General features: G+C 42.3%; 1 protein-coding gene across 11 annotated transcripts in view; it reads right to left on the bottom strand.

Annotated features, from left to right (window-relative positions):
• PLCL2 (phospholipase C like 2) overlaps positions 1 to 23,213 on the bottom strand; it is a 204,310-nt gene that overhangs the window by 74,527 nt on the left and 106,570 nt on the right. For all 11 annotated transcript variants that reach the window (XR_006177202.2, XM_042862024.2, XM_042862029.2 and 8 more), the window contains 2 exons: positions 14,973 to 17,459; positions 10,498 to 10,701 (listed from right to left, as the gene is read on the bottom strand). Coding sequence is in view for 10 of the 11 variants with exons in the window: in XM_042862024.2 (XP_042717958.1) it covers positions 10,498 to 10,701; positions 14,973 to 17,459 (2,691 nt within the window). In the remaining variant the exon portion in view is untranslated. The remainder of the gene's footprint in view (positions 1 to 10,497; positions 10,702 to 14,972; positions 17,460 to 23,213) is intronic.

Raw genomic sequence — 23,213 nt, 5'->3', positions numbered from 1 at the left:
GTAATACATCGTGGTAGTATTGTCCGTCAGGACCTGCACCACCTTGCCTTTCAGGTGGGGCAAGAACACCTGGCAGGCCAGGCGTTGATAAGGAGGGCTAGATTGTCCTGTAGCCAACGGCCCTGGGTGCTGAGCTTGCCCAGGTGGGCTCCCCAGCCCAGATCCAAGGCGTTGGAGACCAGGGTCAGCAATGGGGATGGGGGGCAGCACCCACTTGGGATACAGCCACCAATTCAGGGACAAAATGACGTGGCTCAGCACCGTAACCACTTGGTCCAGGGAGTGCCTATTGGGGATATAGACAGAGTCCAGGTGCACCTGCAGAGGCCGCAGATGGAGTTGAGCATGGCTGACACGTACGTGCATGTGGCCATATACCCCACCAGATGTAGGCAGGTGTGGGCTGTAGTGAGTGGGTGGTTCCTTAAATGGCAGATTAGATCCACCATGGCCTGAAAACATGCTTCTGGAAGGAAGGCCCTGGCCCATGGGAAGTCAAGAATGTCCCAGATGAACTCTATGCATTGGACTGGCATTAATGTGGACTTTTCTGTGTTTATCAACAGGCCCAGGTCATAGCAAGTGGAGTGCACCAGGTCGAGGCTCCTCTGCACCTGATCCAGAGACCTGCCCTTGATGAGGTACGGAAACAGGTGGACCCCCCAACGTCTGAGGTAAGCAGCCAACGGCACCATGCACTTTGTGAACACCCTCAGAGCCAAAGAGAGTGCCGTGAACTGGAAATGGCTCCCTCCCACCACAAAATGGAGGAAGCACCTGTGGCCTGGGAATATAGAAATGTGGAAGTAAGCGTCTTTCAAGTCAAGAGTGATGTACCAGTCTCCCAGATCCAGGGAGGGGATGATGGCGGCCAGGGAGACCAAGCAAAACTTCAACTTCTTGAGAGACTTGTTGAGGTGACGCAGGTCCAGGATGGGTCTGAGGCCCCCTTTTGCTTTCAGGATTAGGAAGTACCAGGAGTAGAACCCCTTTCCTTTCATGCCCCTCCATGGCCCTCAGACGCAGCAGGTTCTTGACCTCCGAAATGAGGAGTTGCTTCTGAGAAGGGTCCCTAAAGAGGAACAAGGGGAGAAGGAAGGGGTGGCCAAAAATTGCAGGGTATAGCCCCGAGCTATTATGACCAGGACCCAATGGCCTGAGGCAACCTGCAACCGGGCTGAGCGGTAGGGGAAAAGGTGGTTGAGGAAATGTAGCAGTGGATCCAGGGAATTAGCTGGGGCGTCACTCTCAAACGTGCCATCAAAACAAATGCTTCTGCCCTGCAGAATGGTTGGCCTGGCCAGGCTGCACAGCGGGAGACAGAAATACAGTGACAACTAAACGCAGTGTCCCAGTCCCTTCTTCTAGCAGGCCCGGAACGAGGCTGCCATGACCTTGGTGTTGGGGGCGGCCAGAAATGCTTATGCGCCAACTGTGGTGTGAATGCCCAGCAAACTGAGGTTGGCTTTGGTGTCCTTCATTCCAAGCAGCCTTGCATCCGTCTGATCGGAGAACAGACCGTTCCAATCGAAAGGAAGGTCTTGAATGGAGTTCTGCATCTCCTGGGAGAGTCCAGCAGTTTGAAGCCAGGAGCTCATCACCAATGTGGATGCCACCATCCTCGCTGCCAAGTCTGCCATATCCACACCATCTGAAGGGTCGCGATGGTGTCCTCCTGCACCAGAGTGACAAATTCTTGGACCCAGTCTTGTGGGAGGGACTCCTCAAACTTATGGAGAGTGTCCCATAAATTGAAGTTATAACAGCCCAAGAGGTTCGCCACCCGAAACTGTAGACTTACAGTGGAATAAACTTTTCTTCCAAACAAGTCCAGTCACCTGGCCTCCTTATTTCTTGAGGTGGAATTAGAGTGCCTCTGTTTCTCCTTTTCATTGGCCGTGGAGACCACCAGCAAGCTGGGGGGGGAAGGTGGGTATAATGATACTCAAAACTTTTGGCCGGGACAAAGTACTTTTTCTCAGCATGGTTTGCGGTGGGAGGGATGGAGGAGGGCATCTGCCAATTTGCCTTGGCAATTTTGAGGACCCCTTCATGCACCGGTAGTGCAACATGGGTAGGGGTCGAGGCTGACAAGACGTTGAACAGGATGTCCTCCTGTTCAGCCATCGACTCCACTTCCAGGCCCAAGTTTTCGGCCACTTGCTGAAATAAGGCCTGGTGGTCTTTAACATCATCAGGCAGGCTGGCTCTGAAGGGTCCCGCAACCACTTTGTTGGGGGATGAAGAGGAGGACTGCAATGGTGAAGGGGGAGCCTGGTCCTCCTCCTCTACTGGGGAGGATGGCTTGGGGGTAGGCACAGGCTTCTGAGACTTGGCCACCAGGTGTGCTTCTGTTACTGGGCCTGGTTCCGTGGCGGCGGCTGATGAATAGACCGAAGGGGGCTACACCATGACCGGAACCCCCCAGGCATTCCAACATGGCCACTGTGCTGGCCACTGGCCTGGCTGCCATTGCCCCGGCTGCCATTGCTCCAGTACCGCCAATGTTGGCTTGGACACCCAATCTTGTCACTGGGGACGAGGCGATGGGCTGAAGCGGCCCTGCAATCCAGACGAGTCCCTGTCTGGAGACCACGGAGGGGCTGTAGAGGCCATTGATATTGGGAACGGGTGCCCCACCTGAAGGGACTGGCACCGACGGTGCGGCGACCAGGGACGGTGCCAAGGAGATCAGAGGTGGGAAGGAGATGGGATTGGTGATGGGACAACTTCCAGGATGGCGACCGGCACCGGTAATAGGGGATTGACGCCTCTCTCTCAGCAAGCCGCATCGAGATGACGGCGACCATGACCAGGGGCCGGTGACCAATGGTAAGTCTGCGCCAATCTCAACAATGGCACTGGCATCAGGCGGTGCAGAGGTGGAGAGCACACCATCATCTCAAGGGATCGGCAATGCTCCACCACTCCCTGGGGAGCCGTATCGGCTGGCTTGCCCTCTTGGGGAGCCTTAGCCAAAGCTTGCGGCACTAGATGCACTGGTGGCATGGACGGCTTGTGCTCCTTCAACGCCTGAGCTCTCGAAGGCATCGGTGCCAGCAGGGAAGTTGGTCCAGTCCCAGCTCACAGGAATCAGAGGAGGACCGTTAACGGCCCCAACTAGAGAGGGCCGACTGCGGGGCTCAGGGGTAGGCGGGTGATCCGGGGCAGGTTCTTTTTCTTACTGTCAACTGGCCCTTCTTTGACGGTGCTGGGGAGCTGTGCTTCTTTGCCCTCTTCTTTGGTACTGGCGACATAAAATGGTACCAGGAGGGCCCCAGTGGTGTACTTCGCACCGATACCGAGCGGACTCCATAAGGAAAGCTCTGAGCCTGATGTCCCTCTTCTTCGGCGTGCGAGGCTGAAAGTTTTTACAAATCCAGCATCTCTCTTTAATGTGCACTTCTCTCAAACACTTGAGACAGCTGCCATGGGGGTCGCTAACAGGCATAGGCCTGTTACAGGATTCGCAGGGCTTAAAACCCAGAGACTGGGGCATGCCCTGCTGGGGTCAGAGTCCCCACTGGGACCTAGCTACTAATAAACTACTACAATAAACAGGTACTTAACACAAAGAATAACTATATACAAAGCCTTAGGGCACAAAGTTTGAGATAAGAAAAACTGCTAGCCCTTGATGAGCAAGGAAAGGAGCTCCGACTGACCACCACGGGAGGTAAAAAGGAACTGAGAGGGTGTAGGGCCGGCAGCACCTGTGCATGAGCACAGCACAGCACTCAAGGGGGTGACACAGCTGGCCCTACGGAAACTGCTAAGGCAAAAATCTCTGATGACTGCGCACGTGGGCATGCGCACACCTATGATAGAATCAACATGAGCAAGCACTCGAAGAAAAAGGATTCTGCTTATGAACCTTAAAAGAGCCCGTGCATCCCATGACATCCATTAGAATCAAATGTTACCATGTGAAATTTTACAATTAGTTCTCAGCCCACAATAAAAAGTTTTCTGGGATGTTTCTGTCAAATTAGACAAGGCATTTCTGAGATAAAGAGGTTCCAAAAAATGAAGTGTGTCTCATTTTTCATCATATCTTCAAAATGGCTTCACTCTAGAAATTCCATTTTTTTCCCTGCTGATCCTGGCATGTGTTGTTGCCTTCATCTTGGAATATAAAGCGTGCTTTGACTTGATGCATGCTTTACAGAAAACCCGTCAGAAATAAAGAATTAATTATGTACATATAAAAGGAGATGATTTGTGTGTACAACTTTGCAGATATGATCTCCTTTTATAGACATAACAATGACCCTCGCTCGAAAATTCTTTAAGAGAATTATCATTTTAAAAAATATCCTAATTCTAAAAATCCAGATATTCCAAATTTATGGATAGTATAGAAATGCCCAGAAAGGAGCAACTCTGCTGCCAGTGTCACCAACCTCAGAACAACCAGACATTTAGGCCTGGTCTACACTAGGAGGTTATGTCGAATTTAGCAGCATTAACTCGAATTAACCCTGCACCCGTCCACACAACGAAGCTATTTATTTCAACATAGAGGTCTCTTTAAATCGATTTCTGTACTCCTCCCCAACGAGGGGAGTAGCGCTAAATTCGACACGGCCATGTCGAATTAGGGTAGGTGTGGATGGAATTTGACGCTAATAGCTCCGGGAGCTATCCCACAGTGCATCACTCTGTTGCCGCTCTGGACAGCAGTCCGAGCTTGGATGCTCTGACCAGCCACACAGGAAAAGCCCCGAGAAAATTTTAATTCCTTTTCCTGTCTGGCCAGTTTGAATCTCATTTCCTGTTTGGACATCGTGATGAACTCAGCAGCACTGGCAACGATGCAGAGTTCTCCAGTAGAGGTGACCATGCAATCGCAGAATAGAAAGAGGGCCCCAGCATGGACTGATCGGGAAGTCTTGGATCTGATCATTGTGTGGGGCAATGAGTCCATGCTTTCGGAGCTGCGATCGAAAAAACGGAATGCAAAGATCTACGAGAAGATCTCCAAAGCCATGACGGAGAGAGGATAGAGCCGGGATGCAACGCAGTGCCGCGTGAAAATCAAGGATCTGAGACAAGGGTACCGGAAGACCAAAGAGTCAAACGGAGGCTCCGGATCCCAGCCCCAGACATGCCATTTCTACGAGGCACTGCATTCCATTCTAGGTGCGGCCGCCACCACTACCCCACCACTGTCCATGGACTCTGACGATGGGGTATTGTCGACGGCCGCTTCTTCAGAGATGTTCGCGGACGGGGAAGATGAGGAAGGAGATGAAGAGGATGAGGCAGTCGACAGCGCTTTCAACGCTGATTTCCCCGACAACCAGGATCTCTTCATCACCCTCACGGAGATCCCCTACCAACCCTCCCAAGGCGGTAACCCGGACCGTGAATCAGGGGAAGGATCAGTAGGTAAGTGTTTTAAACATTTATTTTGAACAGAATAGGAATGGTATCTTAACAATGGGTTTTTCATGATTAGTTTGCCCTAGGCGCTTTAGTTTTTAGTCCTTGCCAGTGCAGCTACTGGAAAATTCTGTCAATATGTCCAGGGATAGAGCAGAAATACTCCTGGGACATCTCCACGAAGCTCTCCTGAAGGTATTGTGAAAGCCTTTGCATCAGGTTCCTGGGGAGAGTGGCCTTATTGCGTCCTACCTGGTAGGAAACTTTTCCGCGCCAAGCTAGCAGCAAGTACTCCAGGATCATTGCCTCGCAAAGCATGGCGGCATACGGCCCTGGTGTTTGCTGGCATTCACGCAGCATGCGGTCTTTCTCTGTCTCCGAAATCCTCATCAGAGTAATATCACTCATGGTGACCTGCTTTGAATTAGGGGAATGTTAGTATTGGGACTGATTGCCTGTTCCTTTACATAACTGTAACCGGCGGTTTACAGCCACGCGGTGGAGGTGGGACAGGGGCAGCATGCAGGGATCTTTCCCGGGGACAGCCGCGAGGGGGATGGGACAGGGGCAGAGTTCATGCTGGCCGGATTGCCGGCAGCAGGAACTGGCCAACGCTAGGAGCATTGCTTGGAACGTGAAAGGAGGGCACTGCTATAAATTAAGCTTTAAGCAGCCAAAAGTCTATGGTTTACCATGTCCGCCTGCTACCCGAATTCCGTTGTTCGGCCCCGCTTGTGTGATCTGTACTGCAAGACCCCAGGCACTCAATGGGAAAGCCGAAAACTCGACCTTGTACTGAGAGTGCATGTGATAGGTACTGTGCATGGTCTTGTTCACAGAGAAAGAATATATTCATTGTTCACAAAACTGTATCTTTGTGAGGAATCCACTCCCTTTTTCCCATCCCACAGCTGCGAGTGTCTCTCGAGCTACCCTGCCATCCCCCTCCCAGAGGCTGGCGCAGATCAGGCGACGAAAGAAAAGGACATGGGACGAGATGTTCTCAGAACTTATGGGCTGCTCCCGAGCCGAGGCGGCACAGCAGACCCAGTGGAGGGAGAACACGTCGCAATACCAGCAATCACACAGCGAACGGGAGGACAGGTGGCAGCAGGAAGACCAGCAGGCGACTCAAACGCTGCTTGGACTAATGAGGGAGCAAACGGACATGCTCCGGCGCCTTGTAGATGTTCTGCAGGACTGGAGGCAGGAGGACAGAGCCCCGCTGCATTCTATCTCTAACCGCCCTCCCCCGCCACAAAGTCCCATCCCCGCCTCACCCAAAGTCCCAAGAAGGAGGGGCGGCAGGGGCCGTGAAAACAGTCACTCCACCCCTGCAGACTGCTCAAGTAGCAGAAGGCTCTCATTCCCAAAGATTTGATAAGTCCTTTCCTTCACTCCAAAAGCACCTCACCCAAGCCCCCGTCCCAGTTTCATCCCCTAACTGTGTAGTTGTTAATAAAAAATACATTTCTGTTAATTACTGTTTCCGTCATGTTCTTTTAGAGGAGAGTGTGTTTGAAGGGGGGGAAGGGGGTTGGTAATTGGAGAGGACAGTCACCTTTACCAGGGTACAGACACGGGGGCAGGTTCAGCAGAAGGTCACACACACATTGCAGTCACTAGGCACCCTGGTCAGTCTGGGAGGTGGTTTTCATGTTCGGGGGGGCGGGGGGGGCTATGTGAGTTTGTGGCGGAGGAGGGCGGTTACAGATCTTATGCAGCGGTCCTTAGCCTGGATGACAGAGCCATGCAGCTGGGGATCTGTAACTGCCCTCCCCCGCCACAAAGTCACATAGCCCCCACACACAGAGTCCCAAAAAGGAGGGGTGGCAGGCTCCGTTGAAACAACCAGTCCACCACTGCCGACCGCTCTAGGAGCAGGAGCCTGTCATTCCTCGAGTTTAGAAGCATCCTTTCCATCACTACACTCGCTCCCCACCACAGTCTGCGTCCCAGTTTCAACCCTTTACCACGAAATCCTTAATAAAGAAAACGGTGTTAATGAACAAAGTTTCATTTATTTTCTTTTTAAAAGGTGTGTTGGAAGGGGGAAAGGGGGTTGGTAACTGGAAAGGATAGTCAACATTAACTGGGTAAAGAAACAGGGGCAGGTTCAGCTTCTGTTTAAACAAACTTAATAGTCACAGGTTACCCTGCTCACTCTGGAACCTAGCTTTCAAAGCTTCCTGGATGCACAGCGCGTCCCGCTGGGCTCTTCTAATCGCCCGGCTGTCTGGCTGGGCGTAATCAGCAGCCAGGCGATTTGCCTCAACCTCCCACCCCGCCATAAACGTCTCACCCTTGCTCTCACAGAGATTGTGGAGCACACAGCAAGCTGCAATAACAATGGGGATATTGGTTTTGCTGAGATCAGAGCGAGTCAGTAAGCTTCTCCATCTCCCCTTCAGATGTCCAAAAGCACACTCCACCACTATTCTGCACTTGCTCAGCCGGTAGTTGAAGAGTTCTTTTTCACTGTCCAGGGCGCCTGTATAGGGCTTCATGAGCCAGGGCATTAGCAGGTAGGCTGGGTCCCCGCGGATCACATCCCCAACAGTTATTTTGTGGTCCGGGAAGTAAATACCTCCTGCAGCCATCTAAACAGACCAGAGTTCCTGAAAACGTGAGTGTCATGAACCTTGCCCTGCCATCCGACGTTGATGTTGGTAAAAAGTCCCCTATGGTCCACCAGTGCTTGCAGCACCATTGAAAAGTAGCCCTTTCGGTTAATGTACTGGTGGCCTGGTGGTCCGGTCCCAGGATAGGGATGTGAGTTCCATCTATAGTCCCACCGCAGTTTGGGAATCCCATCACAGGGAAGCCATCTATGATCACCTGCACGTTTCCCAGGGTCACTACCTTTGAGAGCAGTAGCTCAACGATTGCATTGGCTACTTCCATCACAGCAACCCCCACAGTAGATTTGCCCACTCCAAATTGGTTTGCGACTGACCGGTAGCTGTCTGGTGTTGCAAGCTTCCAGAGGGCTATGGCCACTCGCTTCTTGACAGTCAGGGCTGCTCGCATCCGGGTGTCCTTGCGCTTCAGGGCAGGGGACAGCAACTCACAAAGTTCCAGGAAAGTTCCCTTACGCATCCTAAAGTTTCGCAGCCACTGTGATTCATCCCAGACCTGCAGCACTATGCGGTCCCACCAGTCCGTGCTTGTTTCCCGGGCCCAGAATCGCTGTTCCACAGCATCAACATGACCCATTGCCACCATGATGTTCATGGCGTGGGGTCCCGTGCTTTGTGAGAGGTCTGTGCCCCTCTCAGACTTAATGTCCTCACCCCACTGCCGTAGCCTCCTCACCCGACTTCTCAGCATCTGCCTCTGAAAAAGGTGGATGATAAGGTGCGAGGTGTTGCCAACGGCCATAACTGCAGTGATGATCGCAGCGGGCTCCATGCTCGCAGTGCTGTGGCGCCCGTGCTGTCAATCACCAGAAAAGTGCGCGAACTGATTGCCCACCGGCGCTTTCACGGAGGGAGGGCGGGAGTGAGAGTTGAATGACGACAGTTACCCAAAACCACCCTCGACACATTTTTTGCCCCAGCAGGCATTGGGGGCTCGACCCAAAATTCCAATAGGCAGCGGGGACTGCGGGAACTGTGAGATAGCTGCCCACAGTGCACCGCTTCCAATGTCGACGCTTGCCCCGTTAGTGTGGACTCTCAAAGTCGAATTACTGTCCTTAGTGTGGATACACACGTTCGACTTTGTAATATTGGTTCCACAAATTCGCTTTAAGTAAAATCGAACTACTCTCGTAGTGTAGACATACCCTTAGACACATTTTCCATCGACAACAACAGAGGTTCATTTTATCTGTGATTTATCTGTAATCCCAACAATTAAGAACACCTTGTACTATAATATCCTAATCTTACAGTAATTACACAGTACAGTATCATTTAAACCAAACTGCACCTGTGTTTTCATCACTGAGCCATGTACGGATCCCATAGTCCTACTTGAACTCCTAGTTAACTAATTTTTCTTTCTACAAACAGTGCTACTGTATGAGCTCCTCTAAGTATGAAGGGTCTGGTATGGTTACTATTCCAAAGCTATTTGTGCCAGGAAATTAGCTCTAAAATGTAACTCCATGTACATATTTTCAGATCCTAGGTTAATGGTCTGATTTTCTAATTTTTTTAAAAAGGGAAACAGTTGAGCTGTTTTGTTTGAAAACACAAAACTAATAGAAAAATCCTGGAAGAGAATATCTACATATCATCATATTCCAATTTTAGAGGAGTTCATTTTAAAAAATCAAAAGCTCTAACCCTATGTGACAGGTTGTCTCTTCCCCATGCCATATTTCTGCAACTGAAATCAGGTGGAGGTTTTAAACTGTTGGTCGGTTGATTTTCCTCCTTACATATACATAATGTAAACTTCATAATTCATCACTCTGCTACAGAATTAATATCCTTTAGTCTTTTTTTACACAGTTCTTTCTTTCCCCATGCAGTATACTTTTGAATTTTTTATGTATTTCTGAATATTTCTAGTTTCTAAAGACACCATTTACAGATTTGCTGAAGCTTATAACAACTAAAGTGAAAATTAGAGTTGATTATAGAATGCACAACTGCCAAAATAAATAAAACATACAGGAGAGATGCAGCATATATATATTATATATATGAAAAAAAATGTGCGGATTTCAACAGTATCATGCTGCTCATAAGATTACAGTTCCTAAAAACATTAACATTTTCTACTCTTTGAATCAATGATGAAAAGAACTACAGCTCTATAAATTCAAAAATGTAATGTAACAAATCACTGTGCACATGTGAAAAAGAGATCAATATGCAAAAAGTTACAAGTTAATGCATAAACAGGTACATTTCTAACATATTTATATACACTAATACAAAGTCTTGTGAATTTGCATGAGGTAAGAGGTATTAATTTTTACATTCACCGCACATTAAAAACAGTGTCAGATGCTGAATGTTCATGGGAATAAATTTTCAAGCACAAGTAATGAAATAGGAAGTCACAGATTAGAATGACCTTTGAAAACAGACATGGTACAGTATATTATAAAAAGAAAGTCTTTCAAGCAGCATACATAAACCACAAAGGACTACTCACCATGTCATATGCAGTTACAATCTTTCTCAAGACCTCTGGAACAGTCCCTTGGATCTCCATAGTGGGATACTGATCATTGAGATTCAGTAGTACCAAGGGTGTACTATCAGGTCCGACCAAGCGGGTAGACACTGCCAGAATACACTGCATAAGATTTGCTACAGGAGAAAGGCCACATAATTCTTTGAATGAAACTACTGCATTCTGTTAAAAAGAAAATAAAAAAGTTACTTTACAGTTAACCATGATTTTTAATCTCTCATTCATTCAGTTTAATAGACTTATATTTCATTGTATAATAGTTAAACCAAGCGACAGTGTAGAACTATCAGTGGTTTTGTCCTGGAAAAATGGCAGTTTTCCAGAGCAAAGTATCGTAGATATTTGCAATATTTTATTTATCAGAGATATTAAAAATTCAAATAGACTTAAAATCCTGCTACAGAAAATAAATATTACTTAGAATAAAGAGGTTGTAATATGCTGCTATTAACTTCAAATTTTCAATAAATATAAAAACAATGAACTACTAATCCATGTTGATTGAACAAGCTTTTGAAAACTTCAAAAAGTATTTAAAATGTTTTTTAAATCCAGCTGCTTAAAAGTTATGTGCTGAATGTCTCAAATAAACGTAGGAAGGTGGAGGGGGCAAGTCAGTCCATTTGTAACTTTAAACATACCTATTGTATGTCAGCATTCTCCAGACATGCTGAGGATCTGCTGGCTCCCACTTGGTGTGATGCTGGAATGCTGCACACCACTAGTGATGTCACACTATCACTCAGATGACCTTCTAAGAGTATTTGTTAAACCCAATATTGTACATTTTCCAAGAGTTTATAGTATTTTTATTTTGTAGGCTAGAATATAAAATATATATGTTTAAACTTAAGAAACATTGAAATATTGTAAACGTCAGCCATTTATCTTAATCCTATAAAATGATTCCAGCCTCCAGTCAATTCCCATGATGGGAGTGCTCTCCATCATAGTGAATTTGGGGTTGTTGCACCAAGTGGGAGGTGGCGATCTGTGGCAAGTCTGGAGTTTGTGGACCTGTAAGAGAAAATCAGTAAGTTTAAGTAACAAATGTTCCAAGTGCTCCTCTTATCTTGGTCATTTGGGATATTCTGCACATATTTTAAAGTATGTGACAAGTTTATAGGTCTTGAGTCACATTTTTACTTTCTGAAAGACCCTTTATACTGCCAGAGGGGTGTAAAGTGGTTTTAGTGTAAATTGGAATCAGGGCTTAAATGCGTACACCACTTTTAACAGGCAATCCACATCAAGTTGACCTCAACCTATTTTTAAATGAACATATTATGTATACATTTGTATACATAAATTATTTCCAGTACAGTGACTGGTACATCACTCAATTATTAACATAAATGTTTAACTGTGAGAGTAATTAGCCATTGGAACAATTTACCTAGGGTCGTGATCGATTATCCAATACTGACAATTTTTAACTCAAGATTGGATGTTTTTCTAAAAAAATATGTTCTAGGAATTATTTTGGGGAAGTTCTATGGCCTATGTTACACAGGACGTCAAACTAGATGATCACAATGGTTCCTTCTGGCCTTGGAATCTATTAATTTTGCCTTTCAAATAATTCGTTTTCAATGTTTAGTAAACCAAGGCTATTTGTAATAATTAGATTGGAATTTAATAAAAGAATAGGACATCTGAAAAGACAGACCTTATACTGCTTTTCATTCATAGATCTCAAACTTTACAAGTGTGGATAAGCATTACAAACAGCAATTTTACAGAAAAGAAAACTAAGACCCAGGGAAGTTAAGTGGCTTGTCTAAGGGCACATAGTGAGTCAGTGGCAGGACAGTGAATAGAATTCAGGTCTTCTGACTCCCAGTTTGATATCTTACTCACTAGCCCATGCTGACTTTCATGATTCTCTGCACTGCACTGCCAAGCAACGTGAATGTTCTATACCGTATCCAATATAATCACGGACATCATACACTCAGCTGTGGAAGTGATACCAGCTTTTGTATTACTAACACAATGCACATTGCTGACTACAGAAAAAAGGCCTAGATATGGATAAAGGGATTCTAATGACTACTCAAACAAGATCTTGGTGTAGTTCATTATACTTCTACGTGTACTTTATTCCATGAAATACTTTTCTATTTCATATTTAAAATACCTAGATACCTGAAGTTGTCTGTCTTTCTAGCTGCTATATCATGGTGATTATAGTAGTAAATGGCTATGTAATTAAGAAATGAAACCATTTCAAATTCCCTGACTTATACATTTTGCAATTGTCTTTATTTTAATGGATTTTTTCATTTTTTTAGGCCTGTTTATACAGGGTGTAGCACAAATTATATTACAATTTAAATCTTATAGACATATTATTCAAATCTGTCAGTTAAAATAATCAAAATTAGCATTCTATCATTCACCTCAACTATACCCCTCTTGGGAACATTTCCAGGTATGCTACTGATAAGTTGGAAAGATGTAAATACATCTTTCAAAGTAACAAAATGAAATGCATACAAGGAAATTCCTTCCCATGGACTGACCCTAAAAAACCCTGCTAAATTACGTTTTTCAAAAACACACCAATCTGAAAAATAAAATAGCATACTAGTTACGAGCATACTTTCTTATTGTATATTCAAGTCTTAGGATCCAGGTTTCTCCTTAAGGCACTCTAATTCCATTGTGTATAGGCTAGGAGATATTTTTTTTTTTAAGAGTCTTTCGTTAATTACAGATTACATTCCTATCATTTACCAGTCATAATCATGCCTCCACATTTTGCTAGTGATCTTTGCTTATGGAATAGAATGGGGAAGTTGCAGGAGACTGGATACAATTCATAAGAACAAATGTGCAACACATCATGCAAATCTGTCAAGTTAAAATAATCAAAATTATTCTATCATCCGCCTAAACTATATCTGTCTTGGGGACATTTCCAGGTATACTAATGATAAGTTGGGAAGATGTAAGTGCATCTTTCAAAGTAACAGAATGAAATGCATAAAAGAAAACTCCTTCCCCAAGCACTGCTCCTAAAAACCCTAATAAAATTACATTTTTCAAAAACACACCAATTCTGAAAAATAAAATAGCATGCTAGTTACGAGCACACCTTCTTATTGTATATTCAGATCTTAGATCCAGGCTATCCTTGATTAAGACACCTTAAAAAAAAAAATCTCCTAGCCAGTACACAATGGAATAACAGACCTTCCTTAATTACAGATTAGATTCACATCTAGTCTGCAATCTGAATCTCATTTACCAGTCATAATCATGCCTCCACATTTTGTTTGTGATCTTTGCCTATAATGATGTCCTTGGCATAAATCATACTGAATGGAATGGGGAAGCTGCTGGATACAATTCGGAAAAACAAGTGTAATCTTTAAAGTTTGCAATACTGTTAAAATCTTTCATTATTACAACTTTCAACATAACTTTATTCATAAACAAAAGTTATCTGCACTGATATACAGTAAAACAAATACCCTTTTAAAATCTGGAATTGAGCCTCAAGCATGTTTCTTTGAACCAGTTTTTCCTTAAAGTCACATAAAATAAGATTTAATGGGTAACTTTTTTGATATGGTTATGCTTACTTTTATTTTTTAGTGCTAGGACTTTTACTGTAGCTTTTATATAGTTAAAAGATTCATCAAACAGAATTTCTGTTTTTCTCTACTCTGTCCTAGATCAGCAGTTCTTGTAGCAGGAATGTTTATCGATACACAAAAGACGCAATCTAACAGTGGGATCCATAACCCAGCATTTTAGCCTACACTACTTCCTATCATTCTGCGATACTGTATTTGTTTGATATTGCAGTCTTTAAAACACCCCTTTTGGGGGAGAAGGAGTAACTCCATCCCCATTTAACTAGTTTGTAAAATACTAATGCTCTTTTGGATCCTGGGAAGGGAAGGATCTCTTTGAAAGGTCTGCTAGTGATGTGAGGAAATTTTTCACCTCATAAAGACATGGGGAAGCCATCACACTGTTTCATTTACAGCATCCTTGAGAATTCTTTCAGATATGAGGGGGTCTTTGAATATACAGTAAACTGTTCACAAGTTTTATTATTGTTAGTAATGTTTTCTCCCTGCACTTCTATTTTACTTAATTTCTTAAAGCTGAAAAGTAGCCTCTACCTTTTTCTCCAGTATATCTAGTGTACTCCTTCTCAAGAAATAGGGCCAGTTAATAGGCTTGAATTATAGCACAAACCATGTGTTTCTACTAGGAGTTATCTTAATAGACAATATCATCCAGCTGCTGTTCAAATACAGTCTGTCCGTTTTTAAATTCGTACAGTATAAAAACATGATAAATTAATAATATTATAAAATGCAGTTAACATTTACATATCTATGTAACACACACTGCAGACACACCATAATGCAAAAGTGGCACAAACATTGATAATTTCATCGTAAAAACTGTACCTGCATATTTTCTCTCAGATCCGTGGCATCCCGTATAGGCTGGAGAGCATTCTTGAATACTTCATCTATGGGTTTAATCCATAATGTTCTCATAGAAGCATATTCCCTGGATTTCTTTCCTTTCCTCACTGAAAGGCCCCGTTTATGAGGTTTCCCACCACCCCTTCGATTAGTAATGGCAACATGTACAAACAAGAAAGCATGTGCTAAAATTTCTCCAGTTAAAGATTGCAGTGGAACATGCCGATAGCCTGTCTGTAAACACTCAAAGGGAATAGTGTACTGCCCAATAAATTCATCCCCAATGTAATCATCATCTAGTACTACAAAACGCATGACAGCTAGTTCAGGAAGATTAATTTGAAATTCAAAACTTTCATCAAAAATTGGATTGTCTCCATTTTGATGCACAGTTTTTGTCCTTTTTTCTGCACAGTCTGCTGGGATTCCATGAATTTCTACATATACATAAGGATCTACAACATCACCTTTGGCACCTGACCCTTTGGGTTTAGGAAAGTTTTGCCCACTAATAATTTTAACGTGAAGAAGCTGAGGTGAAACTCCAGGCACTGTATCTTTTGTATTTGCACTGAAGAAGGATACTTCCTCTCGCATGATGGCAGGACGAAGGACATAGCCACAATTTCCATTTTGTCGAAACCAACCAATGTTAAGGTCCATCATTAAGCCAGGTGTCTGAAAGTTCATGGCTACTATCTGACAGCCACACTTCCAAAAATCCTGGGGATTCATATTACTAGAGTCAATCCTCATAGGGCTAGGAAAAACCCTGGCAAGAAAACGTTTGTTGTAATTTACAAAATCTCCTGGATTTTCATTGGCATATTTGCTAGCAAGCACTTCATTAAATGAACAAACTTCCCAGTATTTCTGGAGCTGAAATGAGACTTGAAACTCTTTGAACTGAACTGATTTACATATGCTTACCAATTCGGAAAGCTCTTTGCAAAGCTGAAATCGTTTCACTATCACAGTGTTTTGTTGTTCTGCACCCTCTTTCCCTACTCTTTGTGACATTTCTGCTCCTTCATCTTCATCTGTAACATCTCCCTCTAGCCCAGAGCAATTAGAGGAAAGCTTCTTTGCTTTAATTAGTATTTTCCCTTTAAGTGAGTCAGGTGAGGGAAGATAAGACTCTTCTATGTTTGGAGACTGTGTGTGTAGCTTGTCGCCCAAAATTTTCTTCATGTGTTGAACCATAACTTTCTGCTGCTTAATAGAACAATGATTTTCTAAACACAGAATAAGAGGGTATTCTGAAGCAAAAAATGCGTACTTGTTAATAATGTCAATTACACTGCGGAAGACTATCTGTGATGTCATTGTATGTCCTGTATAAATTAGAGGCTCATTATCTGGACCATCCCATACATCCAATTCAACACTTCGGCAACCCATTTTAAGAGCACGAATATATCCTGTGATATCAGATGGACCTCGGAACTGGTCCTCTATCAAGTATGTATTGTGAGATGAGTTTATGAAATAATGGGATAAAGGTTGTTTCATATCCTGACAAACCTTTTTATGCTCTGGATCAAATATATGACAGTCAGGTGAAGTAAGATAATTAGTAAAACCATCTATTGAGAGCCAGCCCTTTTCCTGGCCTTCTTTTGATGGTTCATATTTGTGAATAATTTCAAGGCTTATTTCTTCTGTGACATGTGCCATTCCCTGTTCTGCTTCTAAAAACATCATAAGGTCCTTGGTATCTAGGAATTCTTTATTGCTGGAAAACTGAACCAATAAGAAGTAGATCTCAGGTCGGGTACAAAGCTCATGGAAAACTTCAATAAATTCTTCCTTTGTGACTTCAGTACCAGTTTTGTCCTTGGATCTATGTAACTCTTTGAACTTCAGCTCAATTTTACTTGTTTTTAAACCCGGATTTAATTTTTTTATAAACTGAACAGCTTTATAAAGGGCTATATGTCCAAAATTATCTACATCAGTTTCACTAAACATTTGTGAAACCCATGAAGTCCGCATATTATCTTGGCTACTTTCTATCATATCTAGTGTATGTTTTCCATAAGAAATTAGGTATCTTAGCCCAGTTACCCAAATGTTTGCAATATCTGCTGAGTTAGCAACGAGATCTAGAGACTCATAGTTATCTCCATAAATAATAGAAAATGCACAGTCTTCTGATATCTGGTCATAAATTCCATTGCTGCGGAATATATCTGTATTTTTTCCTGTTCTCACTTCTTTGACTGATTTAATATCAATCTTTGCTTTTTCCGAATCCTTCTTTGAAGGTTCCCAACGCAGGGACTGCATATCTGCATCTAAAAGAAAGTACCGGTGATAAACTCTAGAGTTGGACCGAAACTTTCTGAGCTCAGAGCCTTCAACCATTGCATTAATACAGTCACTTGCACTACTGATCTTCTTCTCAGTTGGCATGCTGCTAAATGACACAGTCTTCTTCCGTTCTCTCTTTTGTTTTGTACCATCCTGTGGATTAAAAAAAAAAAAAAGTCAATATGAGCTTGTTTATAGGACATGCAAAATCTTTATGTTCAAAGTTCAAAAATTAATTGAGGAAAATCTAAAGAAGGTATGTTGGACAACAAATCTTTTGTTCTGACACCACAAATGCAAAATCTGACACACTAACAACTGCTTAATGATTGTGTTTGCATAACTATGTATGTGGCATTTTTGAAAACATGGGTTTTTTTGCATCACAAAGCTTAGGTTTTGTATGCCCACAAAATTTAACAAAACAGGTTTTAAAAGTAAAAAAATTCATAGTATTTTGTTAATAGCAGCATGGTGAAATAGGTATCTCACATTTTACTAACAAGATGGTGGGAAGTAATCTGTTCCCCTAAGCCCTCATGCAGTCCTTGTAATTATTTGTAGATCCCTGACACCGTATTAAATACAGTGCTTAGATATCATGGCAATAGGATCCTTAGAAATACCAGAGACAGACTGATACACAAATAAAGAGACGGGTCATGTCCTCACAGAACTTACAATCTAAGTACTGACAGGCAAAACAACATGCACATAGCTCTTCCTCCCTCCCTATCCTGCCCACTGAACATCCCCGATACACACTCTTCCCAACCTGAACTGGGGAAATTCTCCACTAGTCATATCTAGCTGCTTTATGACAGCTTAATGATTTTAGCAGACAGGAGAGTCTGATGGAGAATATTGGGATGTATAGTAGTGATTTGGGGGTATAGTCTTTGCTAAGATTATTGGGGTTTAGAAGGTGTCACATAAGAGGAGTATCTTAAGGAAGAATTTGAAGGGGGGCAGGTGAAGGCATGCAGGACCAGTTTGGCAACAGTGGTTCAGCCTCATCTTTAGAAAAATGATTCACCCACCATTTCTGTTTTGTGTTGACCCTAAATTTTCCTTATACATTAACTACTGCAGAAAATGACTTTTTAAAGAAAAACAATACCACTTAGCCAGCTCCACTCGAACTTTGTATCCAGTTTAAGTTCACCTGAATGACAATAGCCTAGTGCAATATGTAATGAGTTTCAAAAGAGAAATAATTACATATGTTCATTATCTTGTACCATTCAGACAGAAATCAGCCTGAGAAAATTTCTAGGAGTGTTTGAAAAATGGACATGTCTTGCAAAAGGACTCAACTTCTTGTCTGTAAGTTCTAACACAATCCTTCCCACGGAAGAACCTCTTGATATCAGATCTCAAGAACAGCAATTTTTCTATTTGCATAATCCTGCAAGGTTCAAATAATTACTTTTCCAGATTTGTATAGAAAAGTTTTGGTGGGGTGTTTTGTTTTGTTTTGTTTGTGAGGGAGGATTTTCTCCCTAGTACTTTTCCTCTAGAAATCTGTTTAATTTTCATTCCAGTGCGAGCAAAGATTGCTAATACGGGCGGCAGCAGGGGTACTTTTACTAGATTGTTGTCTCTCTGTTCAAATAGAATATTTGAAATACAGATACATTTCCACAGAACAAATTTCTTGAAACATTTCCATATGTAATCAAAGGACACAAATAAAAATATGCATCTCACAACAGTCCACTTACGTGGTACCCTATATATAGCACCTAATCTAACAGATAAAAGGCAAAATGCTTCTCCCATCAGTACATTTGGAAAATATTCATTTAGATGTGAAAATGGAGAATTCTGTTTTTCTGATTTAACATGTAAAACCACCTTGCCAAGTGTTTAATAGATTTAGTACTTGTAGTTCCACATAAAAATATAAAGTTATCAGACATGAATATTGCATCTTTAACGACAGCAAAATCTGTTTTAAGAAACCACCCATGAGACCATCAAAAATTAGTTGCCCTGTACACATGTTTTTTTAACTACAGATCAAACTAAACTGCATTGAAAAACTCATGGGATTGCTTCTTGGAGTTGGTCCTTAATTATAAATTGTTCTTTAAGTATTTTAGATTTTCAGCAACAATTTGATTAGAGTTATTTTCTGAGTTTCAATAAAATTCAGTGATAAATATGATTATTATTTACATGGAGCAGCCTTTTGTTTTTATATTCTTGTAGTACTAGGATACTAATTTTTATTCTCCAACGGACAAGCTCAACAGAATACTTGCATTGTCTGTCTCAAAACAAACATGTCTAATAAGTGGATGGCATGGGAAGTCTGAATTGTTTTGTGCATTTTTGAAATTTTTTTTTAAGACAGAACAAATAAAATACTACTTCAGATTAATACCAGGGTGGATAAAAATCAATGATTAAAAAAAATCGGATTGTTTTTCTTTAAATCTTTTCTTTTATACATTGTGTTTTGAGGGAAAAAAACCTAGCTAATTAAGATACATTATAGCTCAAAGATATCTCATCACAGAATAGGGATTATAAATTCTAATTCTATAGTATGAGACAAATATATTCATGTAATGTTTAAGAAAAGTTTTGTAAATGAGTTCCAATAGTTCATGGATTAGGGACCCAATCTTATAGGATTTCAGGGGCTTCTGTATAGATTATTTAGGTTAATCTTTCTATCTATCCAATGGGACTTGATGCTCAGTCTTCTAGATGGTACCATCAGAGATGCTTAGTTTTGCAGTTCTCAAACTGTGGATTTGTGTCTCCGAGATAACATGCTTGTTAACAGCAAAAATGTTTTTAAATAAATAAATAATATATCGAGGTGAGAAATAACAGACCTCAACCCTATTGTCCCTCTGCAAATTTGTGTACACAGAGTCAATCCCTTACCTCTCTCTGAAAGTGCAAAGTTTCAAAAAGTTCAATGAATAGAAGATTGTTGGGGGCGGAACAGATCTGGACAAGGAGAAGTCTGGAGATAAATGTGAGAAGGGAGGGACAGGCAGTAGAAACAAAAGTGAAACTGTTTGAGCAGCATATTCCAGAAGTCTTGAGGTCTTTCTGAGTGTAGCCTTCATTGATTTGAGATCTACCATACCAGTCTCTCACTTGAAGGGAAAACCTGTAATGGCAGCAGGCCGTAAAAGAAGTTTGGGAATATTTTAATGAAGTTCCCCTACCTGTTGATAAGACAGGCATGCATGCAAAATGCAAACAGTGCAACAAAGAAATGCAAGGCCTGGTTGCCAGAATGAAACAACATCATGAGAAGTGTTCCTTCTCAGGAGGAAGCTGCATTGAAGATAATGAAAGGAACATGTCTGAACATGCAGGATCTTCAGGTTGCTAAACTTTTTTATTTCATACTTCTTTCTTAAGGACTGCTTGTCTTCCTTCTGGACTATTCTTGAATTCTCATGTTTGAGCAAAAATATATAGTAGTTACTCTATGGTACTATCATTTTAGATGCAGTTGTGATCAAAATAGGAGGATGAGATATAAACTTGTATTACTGATGTAAACATGTTAAGTGGAAGCCATTAAGTGTGCTTCAGAATCAGTCACCTGTAAATGGCTCTGTTTACTTGCAAACCTTCTGATGTATGTGCTGGCCAGACTTGGAAGAATGGAGACTAGGGGGTCTCACAGGACATGTGACCATGTCACATGATACTGGAATCCATCTTAAACCTGGTGCTTTTCCATTTAGAAGGAGGGGTGGAAACCCAGAGAGAGACAAAGGATTCCCGCCTTGTGCCAAAGTTATAAAAGGGGGTAGAACAGAACAAAGGGCGGCCAGTCATGAGAAATCCCCAAGTTACCACCTGAGCTGGAACTAACAAGGTCTATACCAGGGAAAGGATTGGGCCCAGACTAGGAAGGAGTCTAGTCTGTGAAAGAAGCTTATTGGAACATCTCTGAGGGTGAGATTTACCTGTATTCAGTTTCTTAACATATTAGGCTTAGAATTACATGTTTTGTTTTATTTTGCTTGATAACTTACTTTGTTCTGTCTGTTATTACTTGAAACCACTTAAATTCTACTTTTTATACTTAATAAAATCACTTTTGTTTATTAATCAAGCCAGAGTAAGTGACTAATACTTGGGGGAGCAAACAGCTGTGCATCTCTCTCTATCAGTGTTATAGAGGGCGGACAGTTTATGAGTTTACCCTGTACAAGCTTTATACAGAGTAAAACAGATTTATTTGGGGTTTGGATCCCATTTGGAATTGGGTGTCTTGGTGCTGGAGACAGGAGTACTTGCTGAGCCGTTTTCAGTTAAGTCTGCAGTTTTGGGGGCGTGGTTCAGACCCTGGGTCTGTGTTGCAGCAGGCTAGCGTGTCTGGCTCAACAAGACAGGGTTCTGAAGTCCCAAGCTGGCAAAGGAAATGGGCTCAGAGGTAGTTTTAGCACATCAGGTGACAGTCCCAAGGGGGTCTATATGACCGAACCCTTCACAATGTATTAAGGTTATAACAACCAACAAGAATGCACTTTTATGTAGAAATCCATGATTAAATTGAGTCTTCCTGACTAGTGATTTAAATCATGATTTAAATCAATTTGATTTAAATCAAATCCACCCTGCTGCCCTACATCCTCCTGGTCCACTTTGGGATAGTTAATGCTCCTAGCAGCGCTAGCTCTATGCAGTCCTCCATACTTACACTCATCTGAACATAAGGATAGTGATTGTGATGGAAAGGTGCACAAAGAGGTTAGGCTTTTTGCATCCTCAATCCATTCCTAGTGTCCTTAATGTGCTCTTTTTAGTGCACTACTTAGCAATTTTATCAGTTTCTCAAAAATATACAGGTTCCTTCTCTTCTTTACATGTAACCAGATGTCCTGATTTTTGGGTCTTTTTCTTATATAGGCTCCTATTATCCCTCACCCTCTGTCCCAATTTTTCACATTTGCTGTCTGGTCAACCTACATGTAATGGTTTGTGTCATCAACAAGTGACATGCTATAAAAGTAAATATGTAAATAGTTGAGATATAAACTCTAAAATACCTTTCAAAACTCTTTGTAAAAATAACTTACCATTGAAGGTTCTCTCATACAAATATAGAGCTACCATCCTGGGTCATTAACTCTTAGTAGCACCTACTACAACAACAACAACAAAAAAGGACTGATTTTTGGAGGTTTTGAGCTTCCCCAGCTTCAACTAAAATAAATGGGAACTATGGGTGCTTGGCACCTTTGAATATCAGCCTGCTTATATAGGTGTCTAGTGTTAGCACCCATGTTTGAAAATGTTGGCTTAAGAGACTTACTCAAGTCAGTAGCAGAGCCAGAAATAGAACCTAAGTCTACTAGTCCTGTGCCCTATGGACTGGCTTTATGCTGACTTCCTAGGAAAACTAAAAGTCCTTTTAATGTTAATTAAAGATGTCCAATATCCAGGTTTCCCAGAAACCATTGTAGCTGCAAAATCAAATATGTTCTGAGTTGAAGGACACAAAACAAATATTGGTAAGACAATATTCGTCCTTCAGAAAATATAATAGACTTACTTTGAACCGGCTATAAACCTTATGATGGTTGACGTTTACAGTGAAAAAGCAATCTACAGGATAACACTGAAGCATAACTGTTCATCAGCCATTAGTTCATTATTAGGGGAATCAAAAGAGACAAAAACATCTTGCCCAAATATTAAAGCAGCCTGAGAGAATAATTGCATACATCATTAACTTTGAAATGAAATGAAATGGAAGACTATTAGCTACTAAGTTAACTGGCATGCTTGCTCCCCTCACACAAGAGGAATAACATATCCCGCAGAGCCTGAGAACAGTGTTTTCACATTCTTCTAAAAGTTACAGATGGAACCAACACTGAACTCCAGTACAAACCTCCGTCTAGACTGCATACCCTGCAA

Source organism: Chrysemys picta, chromosome 2, assembly GCF_011386835.1.
Source record: "Chrysemys picta bellii isolate R12L10 chromosome 2, ASM1138683v2, whole genome shotgun sequence".
In the NCBI taxonomy this organism is placed as follows: Eukaryota; Metazoa; Chordata; order Testudines; family Emydidae; genus Chrysemys; species Chrysemys picta.
The sequence above is the reverse complement of the archived record's forward strand: the minus strand, read 5'-3'. Positions and strand labels throughout refer to the sequence as shown.